The sequence below is a fragment of the Chionomys nivalis genome, chromosome 14 (assembly GCF_950005125.1).
Source record: "Chionomys nivalis chromosome 14, mChiNiv1.1, whole genome shotgun sequence".
Lineage (NCBI taxonomy): Eukaryota > Metazoa > Chordata > Mammalia > Rodentia > Cricetidae > Chionomys > Chionomys nivalis.
Window position 1 is genome coordinate 11,873,977 of NC_080099.1, and position 21,604 is coordinate 11,895,580.

At 50.6% G+C, this 21,604-nt stretch overlaps 1 protein-coding gene across 2 annotated transcripts in view; it reads right to left on the bottom strand.

Annotated features, from left to right (window-relative positions):
• Positions 1–2,448: 2,448 nt before the first annotated feature.
• The window catches only part of Smad7 (SMAD family member 7), a 29,074-nt gene continuing 9,918 nt past the window's right edge, over positions 2,449–21,604 (bottom strand). For both annotated transcript variants that reach the window (XM_057789175.1, XM_057789176.1), the window contains exon 4: positions 2,449–4,490. In XM_057789175.1, the coding sequence (XP_057645158.1) occupies positions 3,952–4,490 (539 nt within the window). In that variant the 3' untranslated portion in view covers positions 2,449–3,951. The remainder of the gene's footprint in view (positions 4,491–21,604) is intronic.

The following is a 21,604-nucleotide window of genomic DNA, read 5'->3' on the forward strand; positions in this document are numbered from 1 at the left end:
CAGGCCACCCTGGCTTTCAAGCCATGGCTTCTGTCGGCCTTGCTTCCTGCCTGGCCTATGTTCAACAGTTTGATGGTATCCCAAACAGAAGGGATCTCCCCAGTATTGGCCTTCCCCTCCCCACACTGTCCTTTACCGGCTTCTCTCTCTCAGCTCCCTTGTTGTGCATACCCCCCTGAGGACAGTCGGGCCTGTCTACAGCTCTAGAGAATGATGAAGGGTGGGGACTTTTCATCTCCACTCCCTCCAACCGATCATTCAATAGATTTAACTGAATGAAACTGCTGTATCTGTACATCAAAGTCAGCCGTCCCACGGGGTCCGGCCAGCTCTTTGCGTCTGTTTTCTCAGTCATCCACACCGTGGCCCCACAAGGCAGGTAGGATGCCCACCGTTTCAGACACTGGCAGAAGTGCTGGGTGACTCATGAAAGAATGTGCCCAAACCCAACCTCACTTTATTCCTCAGCCTGTAACTGTGAGCCACGACCTATTTCTTATCACATCTTATACCCTACATGCCTGCAACACACCTAGAATGACAGAGGACTTCTGCTTTCTTGGAACAATCCAGAACACACAGACCAACAAAGAAGCCCCTCTGTGCTGTGTCACCCCAGTGTCAATCAGACTCAGGTGCAAGCTGTATAGGGGAGCGTGGTGGGGCAAACCATTTACCTCCCGAATACTCTTTCTGGGTCAGAAAAGTCAGCCAGCATCCTCTTCGGTGTGGCATGGTCTTGGGAGAGCCCTTGGTGTCAATAAACATTGCAAATCTCGGGCACTGGGCTTGAGCAGTCAAATGAGTTCTGTCCTTTACTTAGGAAAACACACACACCTGCCTTGAGCACCTTAACCCTGCCATACCCAGAGATTAGCTAGCATGTTAAGTCAGACCTAAACCATCCAGTGGGGGAACCTCAAGAAGTTGCCTGATGTACAAATGGGGGTGATGGTGTGTAGCTAGAGGTTGTAGGGACTGTATGGGGCAAACTTCAGGTAAAACATCAGAACACTGCCCAGCAAGGACAGAACCCAACCAAATATTCTTATTCTCAGGCTACATTGGGGCTAACACAACTTGGCCACTCCCCCACCTCCAAGCCAGATCATGCCTTCAAGTGAGGCTGGAAGGCAGAATATTGACATTTGTGATAGATGTCAACAAGCCCAGCCCTGGGCACAGACTAAGAGCCTCCCTTCCCCTCTAGAATCCATACTCCACAACCAATTCCAGCCTCCTCCGAGAGGCCAGTGTCTGCCTCCCCAGTTCAGAGGCTCTTCTCCCACAACAGAGCCATGGAAGTGAATTTTGGGACTCTGGCCACACAGAATTGCATTGTGTAAACATCTTGCCAGTTAGGTCAACAGCTCCGTTCTTACATAGGGTCCTGAGGGAAACTAAAGGGTTAATTATCCTACTTCAGTGCTTCTCAACCTTCCTAATGCTTCCTATTAATAGAGTTCTTCACGCTGTGGTGACCCCCAACCATAAATTTCATTGTTACTTCCTAGTTTTTGCACTGTTATGAATCATAATGTAAATCTCATATGCAGGATATCTGTTATGTAACTCCCCAAAGGGGTCATGACCCATAGGTTAAGAACCGCTGCCCTACGTGGTTACTACTATGCCTGGTATCTACTGAAGCTTTCAGTATTTAAGGTATTGGGGAGCAGAGAAATGGCTCCTCAGTTTGCTGCCCTCATAGAGGCCCTACATTCAGTTCCCAGCACCAACCCACACGGCAGCTAATACCTAAACTCTAGTTCTAGAGGAATCTAAGACTCTCTTCTGACCTCCGTGGATATGATGCACCTATGTGGTATACACACGCTGGATCTAACTAAAACGTGGACAAAAATCTCAGGTTGGCTTATACCATGGACTTAAGAGACCTCACAGCACGAGCCCCAGAATGAGCTGGACTTGAGGCCTGGAGAACCCAACCGGTCAGTCATCTACAGCTAAGAGTGAAGCTTGAATTCAGTCATTGAGAGGGAAGGAGGGAGGCTTCATCCCTCGACCTCTATGGGATACTTAACCTCTATCACTTCCTGGGACCCCGGTGCCCAGGAAATCTCCTGGAATTTTGGCAAAGTCTCCTCCCCTGAGAAAGACGCACTGGCTCAGTGTTGTAATTACCGAGAACCAAGGGAACCTGGCCTTTGAGGATGTATCTGCTCTTCCGCCACTGACCCCACCTTCCCAGCTGACACACCCCTTCTCCCCAATTCCAACTTCCAAAACCTCTAGCCATTTCCCAATACACAATCAAGAAACTTGGAACCACACCAAATAAGAGGATCCCTGGAGGACTGTGGTCTTCGATCTGGGAAGTGCTACCAGGAGCCTTCACTCCCCGGCCCATTCACCTTGGTCTCCACTGGTGAACCTCCCGGCCTCCCTCCCAGCAAAAGAAGCAGCTGAACAACATGGGATGAAGTATACATTTTAAAAACTGTTTAATGGAACATAAACTCCTTTAGAAAAACATTCAGCCGGGTGATGACACCCATAGAAAAAACACCCATCTTGTGTTTATCTTTTTTTAATTTGGCATGTTATTTGCATTTATATTAAAGCAAAGTGCATCTTCTCTTTATTTTTCTTGTTTATACACATTGCACAATACATAAATAATGATGCTTATAAAACGTCTTTATATTTACAAGTAATAATATATTTATATATAACATAAAATACATTTTTTCTTTAATAAATCTCAGCTTTTTTTTAAGGAGTCCTTTCTCTCTCAAAGCACTACAATGCTAAATTTCCAATGAGAATGCTTCTCTTGTTCACTTAAACCTTTGTAGTTAGAAAAATAGCTTATGTTGAAGTCTAAACGTGCTCATTGAGCTAAGAACAGTGTCAAAGTTATCATACGAGTGTATGAGTTGAGAGAAGAGCTGGAGTCAGCCTAGGGTGGTACCTTCTGTTATGGCAGGGCCACACCCTTCTCAGTGGGAAGGGGGGGGGCACTGAGCAGTTCCCTCCCCGGGATGCCCCTCGCTGGTCTCCAGAGCTCAGCACACAGGCTGGGGGATGGGGTGCTGAGCTGACTTTCCACACCTGGGGGAACCTGATGAAAAACCACAGTGGGGGAACCAGCTGAGGGCCCCCACTCCCACCCCGAGGGTCCTGGGTTAGCAATACTGTGTCCGGGCTGTCCCTGCAGCCCTTGGGAAGCCCATCTCAAGAGAGAGATCCAGGAGCAGATGGCCAAAAGAGACAGACATGACAATGGCAGCGGGTGACAGGAGGCAGTAAGACAGGGATGAAAACAATTGGTTCAGCCTCTAGCAGGCTGGCTTCTCAGAAGCCTGTGGATAGGCCCGAGTCCTAAAGGGGGGGAGGCAGGGCAGGGGCTTCGGCAGGCTGGGGCAAAGCTTGGCAGCTGCTGGGACACCTGCTGCCAGTCCGCCCAGGTACTGACTCTGCCCCACTGAGCATGTCCAAAGGGCACACAGCTTGAAACTGCGGTCTCTCAGCTAGGGACATCCATAAGGAACACAAAAAGCCTTTCCCCCATCTGCCGTTCACGCACGCCCCTACATGCTCGGGGACGTCCACTCTGAAGGGAAGGCAGTACCCACTACTTTCATATACCATGTTTGGCAGTGCTGACTTTTGCTTCCCATTTTTATATTAGGGTATCCTGTCAACCACACCCACCACCTCAAAAAAAAAAAAAAAACCCAAAACAAAAAACAAACAAATTCATCATAAGCTATTTCTCAAAGAACAAGACAAACAAAACACAAATAAGAACGAGAAGGGGAAAAAAAAACAAAAAACAAAACAACACAACCAACAATGGTTAACAGCAAAACTGACCAAAGGGTTTGCATGAAAAGCAAGCACTCGGGAGGGAAAGGTTAGCAGCAAGTAGTTTGAATGGTGGCCTGCTCGGCTCACGCTCCATCCTGTCCTCTTCTCCCCGCACAACTACCGGCTGTTGAAGATGACCTCCAGCCAGCACGGGCAGCTGCTGATGAACTGGCGGGTGTAGCACTGGCCCCAGCCCTTCACGAAGCTAATCTGCACGGTGAAGCCCGTCCATGGCTGCTGCATGAACTCGTGGTCGTTGGGCCGCTGCAGGCTGTAAGCTTTCTCATAGTCGAAAGCCTTGATGGAGAAACCAGGGAACACCTTGTGCACCAGCAGCGTTCTGGAGTCCGGGTTGTCCAGTGTGGCGGACTTGATGAAGATGGGGTAACTGCTACGGTTGTACACCCACACGCCATCCACTTCCCTCGTCAGCTGGATGCCACAGCCAATCTTGCTCCGCACTTTCTGCACCAGCTGACTCTTGTTGTCCGAATTGAGCTGTCCGAGGCAGAAGCCATTCCCCTGAGGTAGATCATAGAAGATATCCAGGGAGGGCTCTTGGACACAGTAGAGCCTCCCCACTCGCGTCTTCTCCTCCCAGTACGCCACCACGCACCAGTGTGACCGATCCCCAGGTTCCAGAAGAAGTTGGGAATCTACAAAACAAAAAATGGCGGAATTAATTGGCGGTGATGGTGACCAGGTTCTTTTCCCTCCTAAAATCAAAACACATAAACACGTTTGTACGCATGCTCGAGTCCCCACAACCAGTGAAAACAAAAAGAGGGGGTAAGGGTAATAAGCCTGGACTCAACCTAGGCTCTGTGATACTAATGGGGGGCACCTAAGACATCTTAAACCACTTTTGAGCATGTTACACTGTTTTCCTCTCTCCATCTAATCAACTCCACAGCATCAGCACCTGGGCCTACTTATCTCCGAGAGGCACAGACCCCGAGACCCTCGCTGTGTTGAGCTGGAAAAGGCCTCAGCAATAGCCTAGAATCGCATCCCATGGATGGAACCTTGAGTGACAGCCTCTCTAGGGTGACAGAAGCTGGCCTACTGGGTGGTGACCCAGTCACACTGAGAAGCCAGGCGGCCCGCACCCTCCGCAGCTGGCCAGCCATCCAGTTCTCACGTCAGTGCCTTGTTGAGAAGGGAGAGCCAGCTGGTAAAAATAAAGATGTGGGTGGCTCTGGGGGCTTTAAAAAAAAGTCATCTTCCCCAACAGAAACCAACTCTCTGTGTGTGTGACGGCAGCAACCCATACAAAAGAGAAGCTCAAGTTCAGATGCCCAATTACAGCATGCATGTGGGCATCAGCCTAGACCACTGCCGGCCCAGACAGAAGATGCTGTGTCTGAAATAAATGTGACCATCCTGTGGTCCTTCTCTGCCGTCCGCCGTCCCCGGAGGTGCCTTCCCCACTCCATTTTGACCCTGCACGGCTCACGCTGCCCCCTCCCTGACTTGCAAGTCCACCCTGGCACAGCCCATGACAGCCCCGAAAGCCTGGGGTGAAGCTGCCGAGGTGATTTTCCTAAACTGTTCTGAGTCCTTTAAAAGGGGGGCTAGGTGAGGAAAGTCCCTCCCCCTGCACCGCCATCCTGCTACCTCCCTTAACTCTAGCCAAGAGAACAGGCCTCAGACTGAGGACTATAAATCTCCCCAGCCCCGCCAGGCTGCAGGAACGCTGTGGTTTGTGGCAGCAGGGTGGAGACCGGAAGTCTTTGTATTTGTTAACAGAAATGGGGAAAGGCAAGAGGGGAAGGCACGGGGGATGGGGACACCAGGGCAGAACTGGAAGCCTCCTGCCTCTCTCCCACTCTGGTAGGTAGGTTCGGTTTGGTGGGCCCTGAAGATGGAGCTATGGGGGGAGGGGGATGTGTGTCCTTGTGTGTCCTTTGTTTCTGGGTTCAAAGGGATGAGGGCTGTCCCCATGCAGGGGCAGGACCAAGAAGACTCAGCCTTGTTGGTAACCCAGGGCAGCCTGGTACATCAATCCATTCCAACTTTTATAGGCATGTGGCATGTCAGGACCTGGTATCCAGGCAGCTCCACTGCCTCTTTTTGTTTTTTCAAAGCAGCAGTCAGGTTTGGATGGGACATCCCATGTGCGAGTCTGTATATTTGTGCAGACTGAAACCCACAAGGTAGCCTCATATATACAAATCTTGAGCGGTGTCCCCAACTACACCCCCCAACACAACACTGGCCTCCCCAATCCAGGCCCAGTTAACACACAAAGGGGGTGCCAAGACCGGGAAAGTGGTGGACTCCTATCCCTGAATCACAAACCTGCACTGTCCCCTGCCCCCACTGCCATGAAACCAACACCCCCCCCCAAGTACACAAGACTGCACGTGCGTCCGAGTGTGTGTATACATATGGAGAGTCTGTGCCTGCACACACACTAGAACATAGGAAAAACAAGAGAGGGACGAGGGCTCCACACAGAAGGTGACTCATCAGGCGTTAACTTGTTCCTGCAAAGGATCCATCAACTGCTAATAAACTCGTGAGCGCTGGCAATCTTTGAACTTTCTTGCAGAGAGGGAGCTCAGCTCTGGAAGCCACACCAACGACCCTGACGCCCAATGAAGTAAGACACTTCTGGCCACAAGAGCGTTCCCCAAAGTGTCCCAACAAAAAAAAACCTGGCCAGGGACAGGAAGACTTGGGGAGTGGCTAAAAAGAGAAGAGGTTGGGGAGACTTTCTGAGGGGCCTGGATGCTTTGTTTCATGCAGCCCAGCCCCACTGAAACCTGGCACCAGACAACACCATAGGGGGAAGGGAATGAAGGCAGGGGAGGGAGGAGGAGGAGCCTGGGATCAAGTTGCTCCCACTGCCAGGCCTGCTGGCCTCCTCAGCAAGGGATGGGGTCCTGTCTGCCAGGCAAACGGGGGGGGGGGGGGGGGGGGGCCGCAGAGCAAACTGGTAGAGGCTGGGGCCTGAGGCCTGTGGGGGAGAGGAGGAAGGGAAGCATGCCTGGGTTTCTTTTTCACCACACAGGCAGCTTACTGTCAGGCATCCCCAGAAAAAAGCCCTTTTCTGTGGGGGTTAATGACCCAACCCAGATAAATGGCAGTGTGGGTGTCCCCTCACACCACAGGGAGACCCCTACTTGCTCTTCCTAGGCTCCAGCCGAACACCTACCCTTGTTCCCACACAGACTATTTCTGAGCACGCATCAGACCCTCAGTGCGCATCCCAACGATGAGGCCACACCCTGAGAGCCTACAGCAGCACCATACAACGGTGGCACCCAAATGTCCACCTTGGCCCGAATATTGGCTGGTTAGGCTCCCTTAAGGACCGGTTACCAGAATTGGGCCGCAGTCTCCTGACAAGGGTCAGAGTAGGTGCATCTCTACTAGAGTTTCCCAGGACGCATGGACAGGGTCTTCGAAGTCTTGGTCACCACAGGAGGAGCGGGGAGGACAGGAAACCCACTACTGCTCACAGTCCCAACACCGACCCACTACACAGTCAATTTCTCCCAGCGTTATAACCTTTCCTCCCCAGAAAACTATACAGGGGCTTGTTTTCAAACTATGTGTGCTCATGCTAAAGCATCCAAAAGAAAAGCTACATTGTAAAAGGCTCACTAATCAGATGCCTGCTCACAATTTTTTACTGCAGCTGAGGGAATTTTTGGAGCAATACCAGAAAAATGCTGAATCTGCCTAAAATTCCATTAAGGTGTTTGCCCCTCCCCTTCCACGGTTTCCTTAAGGTATAAAATCTTCCCTTTAAGGGGAAAAGGGAACCGGGTGCTGAGAAGGGACAAGATTTACAGTGTCTGCATAGGGAAGACCACTGAGCAAGGAGAGTTACCGCCCCTGGTCACCAGTGAACACACCAGACAGACACTTGTCGATCAGAGACTCATGAATGACTCTCATACTTAGGGCCTCACTGGCACGGGGATATTAGAACTCAAGGTCACAAGTTAAGAACAGAAGAAATCTAACTTAAGACCAGCCTGGTCTATAGAAAGAGCTCCGGGACAGCCAGGCCACACAAGTTTTTGAAACCATCTTGAAAAACCAAAACCAAAACTGTACATTTAGGCTGTCGAGATGATCCACTGGGAAAAGGAGATGGCAATCAAGATTGACAATCAAGTTTGATCCCTGAAACACACATGGTGGCAGGGAGCAGGGAAGAACCAACGGAGTCCCCAGACTTCTTCAAGTACAGCATAGCATGTTGTAATATATCTATCCGCACAATAGATCAATAAATATGCTAAGTAAAGAAATAAAACTTGAAGGTGTGAGAGACAAGGAAGAGCACAAGGAAGGAAAGGCTGAATTTGAGGTCTCAGCTCACAGAGCCAACCATGAGACCATGAGGTCATCAGAAACATCAATGGGCTCCTGTCACAGACAGTCCCGACAACGGTATCCACACACATGTGGGTACCCTCCCTGTTTGGACCTACCGAGCAGGCGCTCAGAGGCCATCATATCATACCCTTGGGCTCTGGCAAAGAAATATCACTTTATAAACACAGAACAGGTACTACTGATGGGGAGGGGTGTCCTAGAATTTGGACCTTTTGTGAGAGAAACAAGTTTGGAAAAAATAAAGTCAGAATGGACAGAGTCAGAGGAACTAGCACTCACAAGGTTAATTGTGCCCCCAACTGCTTTGCAGATGGCAAAGGAGGGGGTCTCGCCCACTCCCACCTCTGGTTGGTATTTCTTTGCCAAAACCCAAGTTCATGACGGCCTATGCCTGCCTGCTCGGTCAATTCAAACAGGAAGGGGGCCTAAGGAGCAACCCTGCTCACAAAGGCCTTTCCAGGCAGGTCGGGGGAAAACAAAGGGCAGGCGGGTAGACACAAAGGTTCAATGCAGCCGCAAGGAACAAAAACACTGACTACCAACGCCCTAGCAGCCACAGGTCAAGGGTCCTCCCTCCTCCGGACCCCACCCGGCAGTCGCCCCAGCCTGTCTTTCTACACCAGATATCTCACTGCCTTGCTCCGCCCCCATTTAAAGAGCTGGCCATTCTGAGTTCACCTGAACCATTCCAAGACCAACAATCAACAAGAGGGGCCCAACACTCAATCTAGGCTCATCTGCATCACAACAAGGAGGCAAAAGATCAAAACCCACAGCCAATAGGGAAAGCACTGACGTGAACCTGCCATGCCTGCAAGCTAACAGAACATGGGTAGAAATAGAGCCCCGACTTCCAGGAGGTCCTGAAACAGTTCGGATTAACTCTGGACTTTGGAGCAACTTAACTAAGAAAGCTGCAATGCTTCTGGTTAATTCTCCACCGCCAGGAGCGCTGAAACTCAACCCCCAATCCCCACAGTCACTAAGGGAATCTCGGTGTGAAATCTGGGTGTCAGAGACTACAATAAGAAAGCTGGATTCCACTGGCACCCCTATGCTCTGCAGTATCTCACTGGGCTGGGAGGAATGGTCAAAGGAAGTTATGGACCCTCCTTCAAGGCCAGGATACTCCCCATCAGATCCTTAGGTCCAATCGGCTGAATCCCTAACTAAACCTGACCTTCCTTAGGTCTCTCCAACCCCCATGGCACATCCCAACTCTGGTGGGATAATTCCAAATTCATCCTAAAAACGGGTCTCCTTGTGCCAGCCTGAGTTATTATGACAATTTGATACAAAAGTGATAGGTGGCCCATCACATGGTATACTACACACACCCAATCATCTTCTGATCCACGGTGGTAGCACACATTTAGTCCTAGCACGTGGGAGGCAGAGACAGGTAGATCTCTGACTTTGAGGTCAGCCTGAGTCTACAGAGTTCCAGTACAGCCAGGGCTACACTGAGAAACCCTGTCTCAAAAAACAAAAACAAAAAAGAAGCTAACCCATACATGCCTTGTGCCCAGACAATCGCCTCAGTGAAGGACAGTTCTGGGCCAAGGCTAACAGAGCATTCAGTAAGCATTTCCACACACTGGTGCGGTTCCCCAAGGCCCGGGATATTGGTCTGAGACTTGGTATCATCATTCCACCTTCAAGGAGAGGAACAAGGCCCACATCACACGCCAAAGAACAGAACTGGGATCTTGCATCCAGGATCAAAAGGTGAGCTACAGCCAGGTGGTGGTGCACGCCTTTATTTAATCCCAGCACTCCGGGCAGAGGCAGGTGCATCTCATTGAGTTTGAGGTCAGCCTGGTCCACAGAGTTGCAGAACAGCCAAAGCTACAGAGAAACCCTGTCTTCCCCACCCACCTCCAAAAAAGATGAGCTATTATGGGCAGGCAGCTACCTCGGGCCACGAAAGCCCTTGTTCCCAATGTCCTCTCCAAATACTCAGGGGGAGAACGAGTCAGGGTCCAGTTTCCTTAAGCCAAGCCAAGAAGAGGGAAGTGCACCAGCTTCCCTGGCCAGCAAGTCACTCTGACCTTGGCCAAGTGACTTGCTCTCCTGGGACTTATCAGTTTGACCTGTCTATAAATTATATGAAGGCAGTTTGGGCAAAATGGGTCCCCGGATGACTTTGCAGTGTACAAAGGACCCGACCAGAAGTTGCCGAGCCTAGTTCCATTTACCTCCGCTCCCTTCCAAAGTAAGAGAATCTCTGAGGTGGAAGGCACAGTTTTGCATTTAATTTGTAAAAAAAAACAAAACAGCCTAGAGAAAGAGAGCTACTTCCAACTCTAAACCAATTTGGTTGTTGTTTAATTCCAAGCGAGTTCTTTATCTTGTCACTCTTCATCTTTAGAAAAAGCTGAGTCCCCAAGAAAGGGCCTCTTACTTCCCTTCCCGCGCCTACCCCTGCCTGGAGCCCAGCAGCTTCTCTGTAACCATCCTCCTGCAAACTGCTACCCCAAGCTTCCAGACAGCCTGCTGGTCTAGAAGGGTGATCAGTAACTTGGTCCTTAAAGACACATCATGCCTAATGCTGACTTCCAGCTCTGAGGTGTTACTACTGTGCTCCCCACCCCAGTCCCACCCAAAGCCCCTAGCCAGAGGGTCCCTCCTCGGCACTATTTAGCCAGCAGAGAGTAAAACTGAAGGGGTAGCACAGGGCAGAGAAGGGAAGCCGCACAAATCAAAAGCTCTCGTCTGTCTCGCCAGTTGGGCTGACACGGCTTCCTGTGGCCCTGTGTTCAGCCATGCAAATTATAACGTGTACCCGACTGTTGCTGCTGCCGCCTGAGGAGACCGGCTCTGCCCAGCTCTGAGGCTCAGAGGAAGGGTGGGGACTCCCAACCCAGCCAATTCCATTCATAATATTTACAGTAAATGGCCTCTCTGGCTGCTGCTGAGAGTACATGCAGTCTAATTACCTCTGAGTTTGCCTACACGGTTCTTCCCCTCCCCCTCCACAACGTACGACCATGTTCCTACCATGACCCCCAGAATAACTCAGCCATCTCCTGAGGGTGGGTTTTTGTAATTGACCATCTGGAGCCCCCAATATCTTCTCTTGGTATGGATCTGGTCGGGCCCCCAGAAAACAGAAGTGGGGCACCCATGGGACAAAGTCCACTTGAATCAAATCCTGCTCAACCACCCACCTGCCAGTCTGGAGAACCACTACATTCCAGATCTGGGTTCACCTGCAGAGGCATCACTGGATGCTGATTAAATAAATGTACACCCAAGAACTGACAGAAAGGACCGGGAGCCAGAGTTCTTGCTCTTTTCACTAATCATTCTAGTATGTCAGCTGCACGCTAGAAGTTCAGCAAGAATCCTATTATACAGTATGACATATACAGGCACAAAAATGCCATAACGAAACGCATTACTTTGCATGCTAACTTCTCTCTTTCTCTCTCTGGAACGAACTAGCTCTCTGTCTCTGCCTCCCAAGTGCAGGGATTAAAGGCGGGTGCCACCACCGCCAGGCTGTATGCTAGCTTTTACAACCTTGTTTCTAATATAAATGATGAACACACTTAAGTCTTCCAAAAAGGCAAAAATTCTCAGTCACAGAGAACACAAAACCATCTTGTCCGCTTTGGCCCTAGACCTCTCTTTTAAAAGGCCACACGTCACACTGAACCCAGTCCCCAAGCGTTACCCACTACCAGCTCCAACTAACTCTCCCAGGAGTAAGAAAACCTTCAGGACAGGAGAATAGAGAAACAAGAATTCTTTTCAACCCCGTCCTCCCCAGGCTCCCCTTGGCCCACAACAATTATGAAAACTGTTGGACGGGAAGGCATTTTGAATATTTACGGCATTCCAGCGAATACATTCCAGCACAGGATCTGATGGAAAGGACTCCCTCTCCAGCAAGCTCCCTCCCCTCTTCCCTCCCAACCCTCATTCCTCTTTTCTTTACAACCCAGGACATGAGCTGGCCAGGCCAGGACTGCACTGTACTTACAGGGGAAAACCAGAAAGACAGCCTGGAGACAGCGTGCAGACTGGAAAAGTTAATCATTACTTCTGTCTGTCCCTGCAATCTAATCTCCCCAGCTTGGATACACTCACTGCTCAGCCATCCCAGCCCTTTCACCCCCAAAGCACCCAGGACCTCCTAGACCCGAGTCTCCCTGCCTGCCTGCCCTCCAGCACCACCCCTGCAGTGCGGGAGGCCAAGGCTCCCAGAGTCCTCTTCCAGGCAAGGGTGTTGCCGCGAGGACCTGGAGTCCACCATGCATGGCTGCCCTTCTGTAGAGTGGCCCAAATTCTGAGGATTTTCTGGTCTCACATGATGTAGGTTCCAATCTGGCTAGTATATCTGCAGTGCCCTGTCTCACCTCCCCGCCACCCCCAGCCGCTTTCTCTGTGTGGGATATATACACTCAGAAATCGGTGATTTGGTAATTTTGTTAAGTATATTTTACCACTAAAAGAAAGGGATAAGCAGGCAGCTCACCAACGGAGTGCTTGTTAATTGTGCTGAAGACTCTGGTTTGATCCCCAGCAAGGGAAGGGAAGCAAGTCCCTACTCTCCAGGGCAACTCTCCATCACCCTGAGCCTACTCCCCTAAAACATATGCAAATATCAGTGCGGGTATATGCAATTTTTCCCTGGGCCAAGGATCCTCCTCTTTCATTGATCTTAGAAGAGCTCGCAAACCAAGAGGCATAAAGAACCATAATCTTATTTTAGAGCAGATAGAGGCTGGTGACTCCCTAGACACTGGCTTCCCCAACCTTGAATTGAAGAGTCAAAGCATCGCAGATCTTGGGGACGGGTGTGGATTTGGTGACCAAGCTTATACCCTTATTTTGCAAATGAGAAAACTGGGGTCCACAGCACAACATTGTGTGACCATGCTCCCCAACTCTCAGACCACAGTAAATCAGTCTGTGGGCCCTACGGGATACAGCCTCCTCCTGGAACCACAAATACATGGGGAAGTGGAAGGGGTCAATCATAGGATTTCTGATTCTTTCAAGAAATACCCTAGAACTAGAAACGGGGCCCGTCTTTTAAGTAGTAGGCACACCCAGAGCAGGGAGAACTCCCCACCCCCCCTTGGTTACTGATTGATGAGGGGAGAGCCTGTTTAACAGGCAGCCTGCCATGGGGTTAACAAGAATCCCCACACACCACAGCAGAGTTCCCCAACAGCTCAAATGGCCCTTACTTTCCCTAGGGGCTTGGGGCAATGATCAAAACCTCCCCACCCACCCCCTAAAAAGTGCAGACAGGCAAATCTGCCACAAACTATCATTATCTTGGTTCTGGACTCAATTGTATCGGTTGAGCGAAGGTCCCAGATTTAAAAGTAAAAAGACCAGAGAAATGAACAAATACAAGAGCCACCGGCCAGTCTCAGGCCTGCTCACCTATGTATCTTTTTGGCTAAGGGACTATGGGACAGAAGCTCCCAGCTCCACAAGGTGAAATTGGAGTTGGGATCAGTTCTTCCCTTTCTTTGGCGTAAGCTCCAAATCAACAGCCGGACAAGACACCAGAGAAGCACGAAGATAATTAAATTAGTGGATGCTCAGAGCTCACAGAAGTCTCAGGTGGTCCCCAGGGAACCCCCAGGGCAAGATGTGCGCAGAAGTGAAACACCTTGCTAAACGTACTCATAGATTACTATGTGCAAGCAACCCCAGGTCAATCATGGCCTCGCTCACAAAGGGTCTGGAAATACCCGTCTCTCCTCTAGCTGTCAAAATACTGGATGCTGTGCAATGCTGCGCACACACGCGCGCGCTCACACAAATACACACACACACTCTAAGGGTCTCACTAAGAACCCAGCTCCCTGGCCATTTCTTGCAGACTGTGCACCCCACTCCCCACCCCGGGCCTCGCAGGATGAGTTAGCATCATGCCTTAAATCACTGCTATTACCAGGCAGCAGGGGCTGAAACCAGACCATGAGGAGACCTCTATTTATCTACAAACTTTGTTGTGCTCAGTTCTCAACAGAGCAGTGGCAGAGCTCGTGACTGGAAAGTCTTGCCTGCTCATCTCCCAGACAGCCATCCATCCCAGCACCTCTGCTAGGCAGGCTGACTATGTAAGAAGCTGCCCCTGCCTTCGGGGAGGCTTTTTCTCTGACTTCCTTCCATCCTTTGAGAGTCCAGGCCCTGATCCTCCACACTCTATACAGTTTGGTACATGCTAACTTCTCAGGAAATATCAGAAATGAATAAATCGGCACATGGGCTTCTTCCCAAACAACACACTGAACTTCACACCTGTGAGAGAGACGCAGAGTGAAGTCACCTGGGACTAGGTAAGGACACGGTCCCTCACCAGGGCCAGCCAGAAGGGCCATGGCTTGTCTCGGACTCCGTGCAGGTAGAAAGACAGACTCCCCTGCTCTGGGCTGAACGGATGCCCAGCCAGTGGCTGGCACAGGCTGAGAGGTGTTTCCAAGGTAGGCGCCGGCCAGGCAAACTCTGCGGGTACACCACCTGCCCACAGCATTCTGCTTTGGCGTCCTGCTCTGTTTGGACAAGTTACCCTCAGCAAGTGTTCAACAATGCTTTTACACACCCCAGGGCTCTTGTTGTGTTATGAAAACAAAACAAAGCACGCTAAGGGAAAAAGCTGGGAGGGTGGGGGTGAGAGCAGCCAGCCACACAGTCTTTCTTTCTGGTCTCCACCTCCCCTGCTCTGGGGCAGCAGGATCTCATAACCCAAGCCATCAGAGCAGGGCATCAAAGAGAAGGCCTCAGATGCATACATGGATGCTATATCACGTCTACCCCTCCTCTGAGGGGGACGCTTTCCTGATGCACTGACAGTCACAGGACCAACTTATATAGCTGTACTGGTGAACTGCCAAAGGCCGGTCCAATCCTCAGGGACAGCGAGAACGGCAGACAACACTGAGGACCAAACTGCCTGATGCTGGATTCCTCTCCAGAAAGACAACTCTGGTGTGAAAAGACTGGATGGAGTAAATTCTTACCTACCCTTACTAATTTTTTTTCCCTGCAAGTTAAAACTGAGCTAATGGCACTGGGTGGAGCTCAGGCTTAGGATACCGAAGCCAAACCAAAATTAGTTCCCAGCCAAGAGCTGCTTGGCCTCATCATTCGGGGAAGGAAGCTGAAAAACCCATGAAGGATTCTACAGTAAACTGGGAAATAAGGGCTGCAGTTAGCGTTTCAACTGAAGGTGACCCCTTCTGGGGAAATATTTTTTTAATAATAAAAATAACATAAAGCTCTCAAACAGCCTCTTTCTTAAAGAAAATGGTCTAAAAGTCCTCATGGGAACAGAAGGGAAGAAGGGGGCAAAAAAAAGGAGCGGGCAGTGCCCGGCAGTTTCCTCAGCCACACTACTCTTCATGAACTTTCTTTCTGGAGTTCTCCTAAAAAGAGAGCGATGATGCAATTTCCTGTCTTGTCCCGATATTTCCTGTTAGCTGACAAGGTGAAAGTTATCACTGCTTTAATGACTGTCCTACACCCCATCAAAAAGCAACCTTTGCCTGCCCAGTTCCCAGCTTTACCGCACTGTCTCCATTTTAGCAGGAACAGTATTGTTTTCCTACACCTTTAGGAGGAGGCAGGCATCAGCTCTACGGCGGCGGCAGCTTCCTGTAGGAACTGGGCCAACGGCTGGGGTCCCCAAGGTGACCTCATGGGGAGAAGAAGGGCCAGGGGAGGCCATCCCCCTCCTACCGAGGTGTAGAAGAGGACTAACTGCAATCAAGTAAATACAGCTTTCTTGGTGTGTTAGCCACTAAATTGAGGACTGTGCCTCAGCAGTTAATAATATCTTCCCTCTGAAAATAGCCCGAAGAGGAAGCCTCCGTGTGACAGTAGGCAGGCAGCCAGATGCTGGGCCATTCAATCCTCATGGAGAAGGATGTGAGGGCCAATGGTAGCTGAACGTACAGTATCCTCTCTCAGGCTCCGCGAAGAGAACCCAGGAGGGATGTCGTGTGGACCGTGGCTCCAGTGGCCTTGAAAGGGTCTCAGTCACTAGGCTTTGGAAGCTAGCCTTTGTACCCTCTCTGGCTCTGTGTCACTGCACTGGGCAAGCCCCCGGACATGGCCTCTGGAGAGAAGTAGGAGTAGGTGCACTTCCCCGTACCCCAGACCGAGAGGTCAGACTTGGGGAACAAACGAAAACAAGTTTCCTACTTAGGTTTCTCCAACTTGCATGGAAATGGGAAGGTTGAAAAACTCAACACTGAGCAGAATGTGGTGGCTCACACCTTTAGTCCCAGCAGTCAGGAGACAGGCAGGGATACACACACACACACACACACACACACACACACACCCCAAAACAGAGAGAGAGAATGAGCGAGGGAGGGACGGAGAAATCTCAACACTGAGATGAGACAGTGAACAGATAGCCAATGTACCTATGGTCCCAGAGATCTATAGGTGTTATGGAAACCAGGATCCAGCACTGGTGAGAAACCTCTCTCACTAGTCACTCACTGTTTGTCAGGGATAACACTTGTATACATTTAAAAGTTACTATGGGCCACATCTGTCAAAATTGTGGCAAAGTCCACGTAGCACGAAATGCACCACGAGGAACACTGGGCACATGAACTACACATCACCACCCCACAAGGAAACGCAGCACTAAGGGGCACTCTCACAACCGGAACACAGGAGGAGGACATTCTCCTCAAAGGTTTCTGAAATCAAACAAGGGCTGGAGACAGCTCAGCAATTGAAGCTCACTGGCTGCTATTGTAGAGCACCCAAGTTCAGTCCCCAGCACCCACACAGCAGCTTGCAACTGTCTGTAACTCCACTTCCACGGAACCTGAGGCCCTCTTCTGACTTTCTCCTGCGCCAGGCATGTATGTGGAACACAGACATACATGCAGGCCAACCACTCATACACAAAATAAACCATCCTAAGGAAACATCTTCAAAGAAAAAGTTCAGATTCAAGGGCTATAAATGCAAGTTCAGGAATTAGTGCTTTGCACTAAAAAACCCACCAGTCTAAAACAACTGTGTTAGGGCTGTTTTTTTGTTTTGTTTTGGTACAGGCTCACTCGGCAGCCCTGGCTGGCCTTGAACCCAGAGATCCACCTGCCTCTGACTTTGGTAATCACTTATTTTTACCAGGACGATAGATAACACGTGTTCGTAAGACAGGATGTTTGACATTAAAAGCAACATCCTATCTTGTCATATTAGCTATCGAAGATTTTAAGATTTCTTTTTTTCTTTGAGACAGGGTCTCACCATGTAGCCCTGACTGGACTGGAATTCACTATTGCAGATTAGGCTGACCTGACCACTTCTGCCTCCTGATTAAGGGCTGGGATTAAGGAAAGACACCTACTTGGAGCGCTGCTCAAAGAGCAAAGCCTACATTAGGTGAACAAAGACCGACCCAGAGGCTGGGGTTACAGTTCATGGTGGGGCGCTTGCTTACGGTGTGTGAGGGTTCACACTTCGCCCTACAAGCTTTCAGAAAGAGAAAAATACCGCTATCATCTGAAATACCATATAAAGAGAAATTATTATGGGATTAATATGGAAAGAGGCAAAAGAAGCCAAACCCTTTCATGAATCTATGCCACCTCTTCCTTTCACTGTTGCTGGCCCCAGAAGTCCTCAAAAAGTCTAAGCCATCTATAGCAGGCAGGCTCTGCTGAGAAGAGACCCATGGGGGAGGCTGTTTGCAGAGGCACAGCCAAAGCCACTACCACCCTGGCCTGGCCTTCTCGAGCCCTTCCCCCACTGGCTGGCTGGACTGGGTTCTGCCTGGGGACAGGATACAGAGGCAGCGGCCCATCTAGTCTAGCCAGCAGAGCAGCCCAAATTTGCTCCAGAGATTTTAAATGCTGTCACCCTGCATTTAACCCCTGCCTGACTACCTCATTCTTTCCAGGACAAAAGAGGTTTATCAGGGAGTCGTTCACCAGGGGCGGGGCCCATGACCTCAGGTCCTACAGAAGAGAAGAGGCCCGCCAACAGCCCCACTGCTGCCTAGGACGGGTCTACACCGGGGCGTGGGTGTGCATCAGGTGAGCCGCCCTAGCCTGGAGCCAGCAGACTGACTTGGTTAAGAGACTAGACCTGTATTCTTGGATTTCCAGACTGTCATTTCCCACAGTGGCCTGGAGGGAACAGGTGGTCACTGCTGGTCACTCTGCGAGCCCATCCTGTGACAGCTGTGAGCTCACAAGTGAGTGCTCCACCCTCACCTCCCAGGATGTTAGAAACCACAGCCAAACCTGGTAAGAGGCAGAGATGCTGGGGACACAGCAGTCACCTGAGACTCAGGACTCCTAGCTCAGTATCACAGTTTCATGCCAGATGTTAAAAACTCATTCACATCAGCTGAATGGCTTTCCTTAGGCCAGAATGTAGCAATCCTCCTGAGCTACTTGGTTTTAGCCCAAGTCGGCCGTGGACCGAGCCAGGACATTTCAGATTATATAGGTGCTTTTAAAAGTCCTCGGACAACTAAGGCAGATGCCAGCAGGGATCAAAGAGGAGAGAGAGACCACTTGTCCTCGTGGTCGATTTAGTACTAACTTGAAACCCTTCCACCCCAAATGTGAAAACCAAAAGCTATCTAAGACCTTAAGCAAAGGAACTAGCCTAGCCACTCTCCCCCAGGCCCCTGACCCCTCCACATAAACATGATTGCATAGACAGGAGATGTCGATGCAGTTTCTTCAATTCCCCTAAGACTCCTTCATGCTTCAAGTCTCCAGGGCCCACCTCTCACCCCACCCCCGACCCTGGGAATTCCTCTTTGCAAGCTGAAGTAGCTGTGAATAGCTGTGGGCCTAACAGGGCTCTCTGCGGGAGTTCCAGAGACCCAGGCAGTACCAAAGGCTAGTACCTCTGAAGGAAGGGCCTGCAGCTAGGTAACCTATCAGTCCAGTTAAGACTGCACCTAGGCCACAAGCAGCCCCTCCACCCAAGTCCAGAGAGGGCGCAAAGACCAGCAGTAGAGATGTAGTAGAGAGGCCAGATGCAAACAAACCCTGGCTGTCTCCTCCACTCTGCTCTATAGAAGCTTCCCAGTTAGGTCAGTTCTTGCCAAGGTGGGTCTCCCTGACTCAATCGAGTCAAAGCAGCAGTAGCCAAGGGCCTGACCTGGATTTGCACGCCTTCCAAAAGACGTCAGTGCCCAGAGACAAGGCTGAACACGGGCTACCAAGACTGCCATTCTGAACTGATCCAAATACCAGTCCCCACACAGGACACAAGTTCATGCAGGAGTCACTTTGTGAGAGCAGGGCCCCAGATTCTCTCGGATCCTGCCTGTTGGCATGGCATCTCTAACGCTCAAGTGTCAACACAGGAGTCTGTCTGTCTGTCTGCCGTGTGTGAACGCACATACACACTTACATGCTTGCACACAGCGATCCATCTGTCTCAGAAAGCCGGCTGTCAGAAATGAAAGTACAATCTCCTGGAACCAAATTCCTGCCTTCTAAAAATGTCCCATTTTTCCCAGACTGAGGAAACTTGTAAGGGTAGGGTGTGGTGCTTCACTGCAGGTCTGCAAGGAACTGGCCTGTCGTCCCCCCCTGCCCTCCCCCCACCAGAACCAGACTGCAAGGCTGGAATTCCAACCTGAAGCCAGGGTGCTACTCCCAGGGCCAGTCCCCGCCCACTCCCCTTCCTCTAGCGGGCTCTCTGCAAGCGTGCAGGAAAGGGAAGGGCCAGCCTTGGAGTCACCCCTGCATTTCAGGAGGGGCTAGGCCTTTGAGCACGCCCCACCCCCATCTCCAAGGCACCACATTCTCACATTGGGCTGTTTTCGCTTTCCCTTCTTCCCTTGCCAAGAGAATCAAGCCCTGGCTCACACTGGCGACCTTCCTCCCACCCTGAACTGAGCCCCATTCATTAAAGCCCGCTCTTAGCCAGGGCAGGACAGGAAGGAAAGCAGCACACAGGGCCTGTGAAAGAGACTGAGAGGTTATTTCAGGGGGGTGTCACCGCCCCCCACCTTGACTGATGCCCATCCTGCTCTGGCCCTACCTCACCCCACAGGGTCCACTATAGGAGCCCTTTCCCATTTCCTCTGCCCTCGTTCAACACCCCTGCCCCTTAAGCCCTCAATCTAAGCAAATCAGACATTTAGTCCCTACACACAACCCTAGCACCACCTTTGTTAAAAGGCGGTGGTCTGGGCTTCCAGGATGTATGAAACCCTCTGCCTAGGCTCACGAAGAGACATTCCCAGAACAAAGGATCTTGAGCTTCTCTCTGTGCCCGTCACCTCTCCTCTAAGATAACCCCAAACCATTGGCATCAACCCAAAAAGTCCTTCCTACAACAGCCTCCACCCCAGCACATTAATACATGGCTCCAACTGCATGCAGAAAGAAGAAAGGGCTCCAGCTTCGAAGCCTTGGGATTTAGTAAACCAAGAGCTAAAATTCAAAACAAACGCTCTTTCATGTGGAGGCCGCCTCTTTTTCCCCCTTTCTTCTTTCTGCAGTTCTGTCACACCATGACATACTACGCCATCCTAGCAGAGCCTCATCCATTGCCGAGAGGGCCTGGGGGGCGGGCACTAGAATGCTGCTTCCCAGTTCCTTTCTAGAACTGGCAGAACTTTAGGAAAGCGGGGTCCGCTGACCAGGTCCTGCTGTTTGGCTCCTGGGGCGGGGTGGTAAGCAGCTCTCAGGCTGGTGGTTCTCATCTTGGTATCGTCATTTCCTCCAGAAGAGGAGACAGACGAGATGTTATCAATAAGACAAGCCTTCTGAAAAGCCCCTTTCAAAAGCTACCACTTCCCTTGCTTATTTCATGTGGTTTGGAGAAGCCAGGGCTCCTCCCTGCACACCCAGAACTTAACAAATAGAGCGGCGAAAAACCAAACCAAAACAAACAAACAAACAAAAATAAATAAATAAAGCCGAGTTAGCAGCATCCTGAGCGTGTTGTTATTTTGCTCCGATTCTCTCCTGGTCCTTTCTTTTGAGAACTCTCACGTCATTTCAGCCTTAGCAGAAGACGCAGACTTCCCAGGCCATACTGGCTCCTTCCTTGGCCTGCTAGGGCCCACCCCCTTTCTCCCTCTGGGGTCCTTCTTTTCCTGCTCAGTTCTCATTAGAAGCTTTGAGTAAACAATACCCTCAGTCTCAGATAACAGTCGGAGTACACACTGCACTGAAATCAAAACAAACAAGGGTCCCCCCCTACAGCCATTTCCCAGCAGGCTCAATTCCTGGAGGGGAAAGTCTGGGATGTGGGTCCAGAATGGACTGTACCTCAAACCACACACAGGGACAACTCTTCAACAGTTAGTCAGGGGGAGTCTTCCCACAGCCCAGGGTGCGCAGAGCCCACAACTTCCACTAAGGGATGCTACACCAAGGCCCCCTGCCAGCGACCGTAAGGCCAGCAGTTATACTGAGTGGCCAGAAAGGTCCTGAAA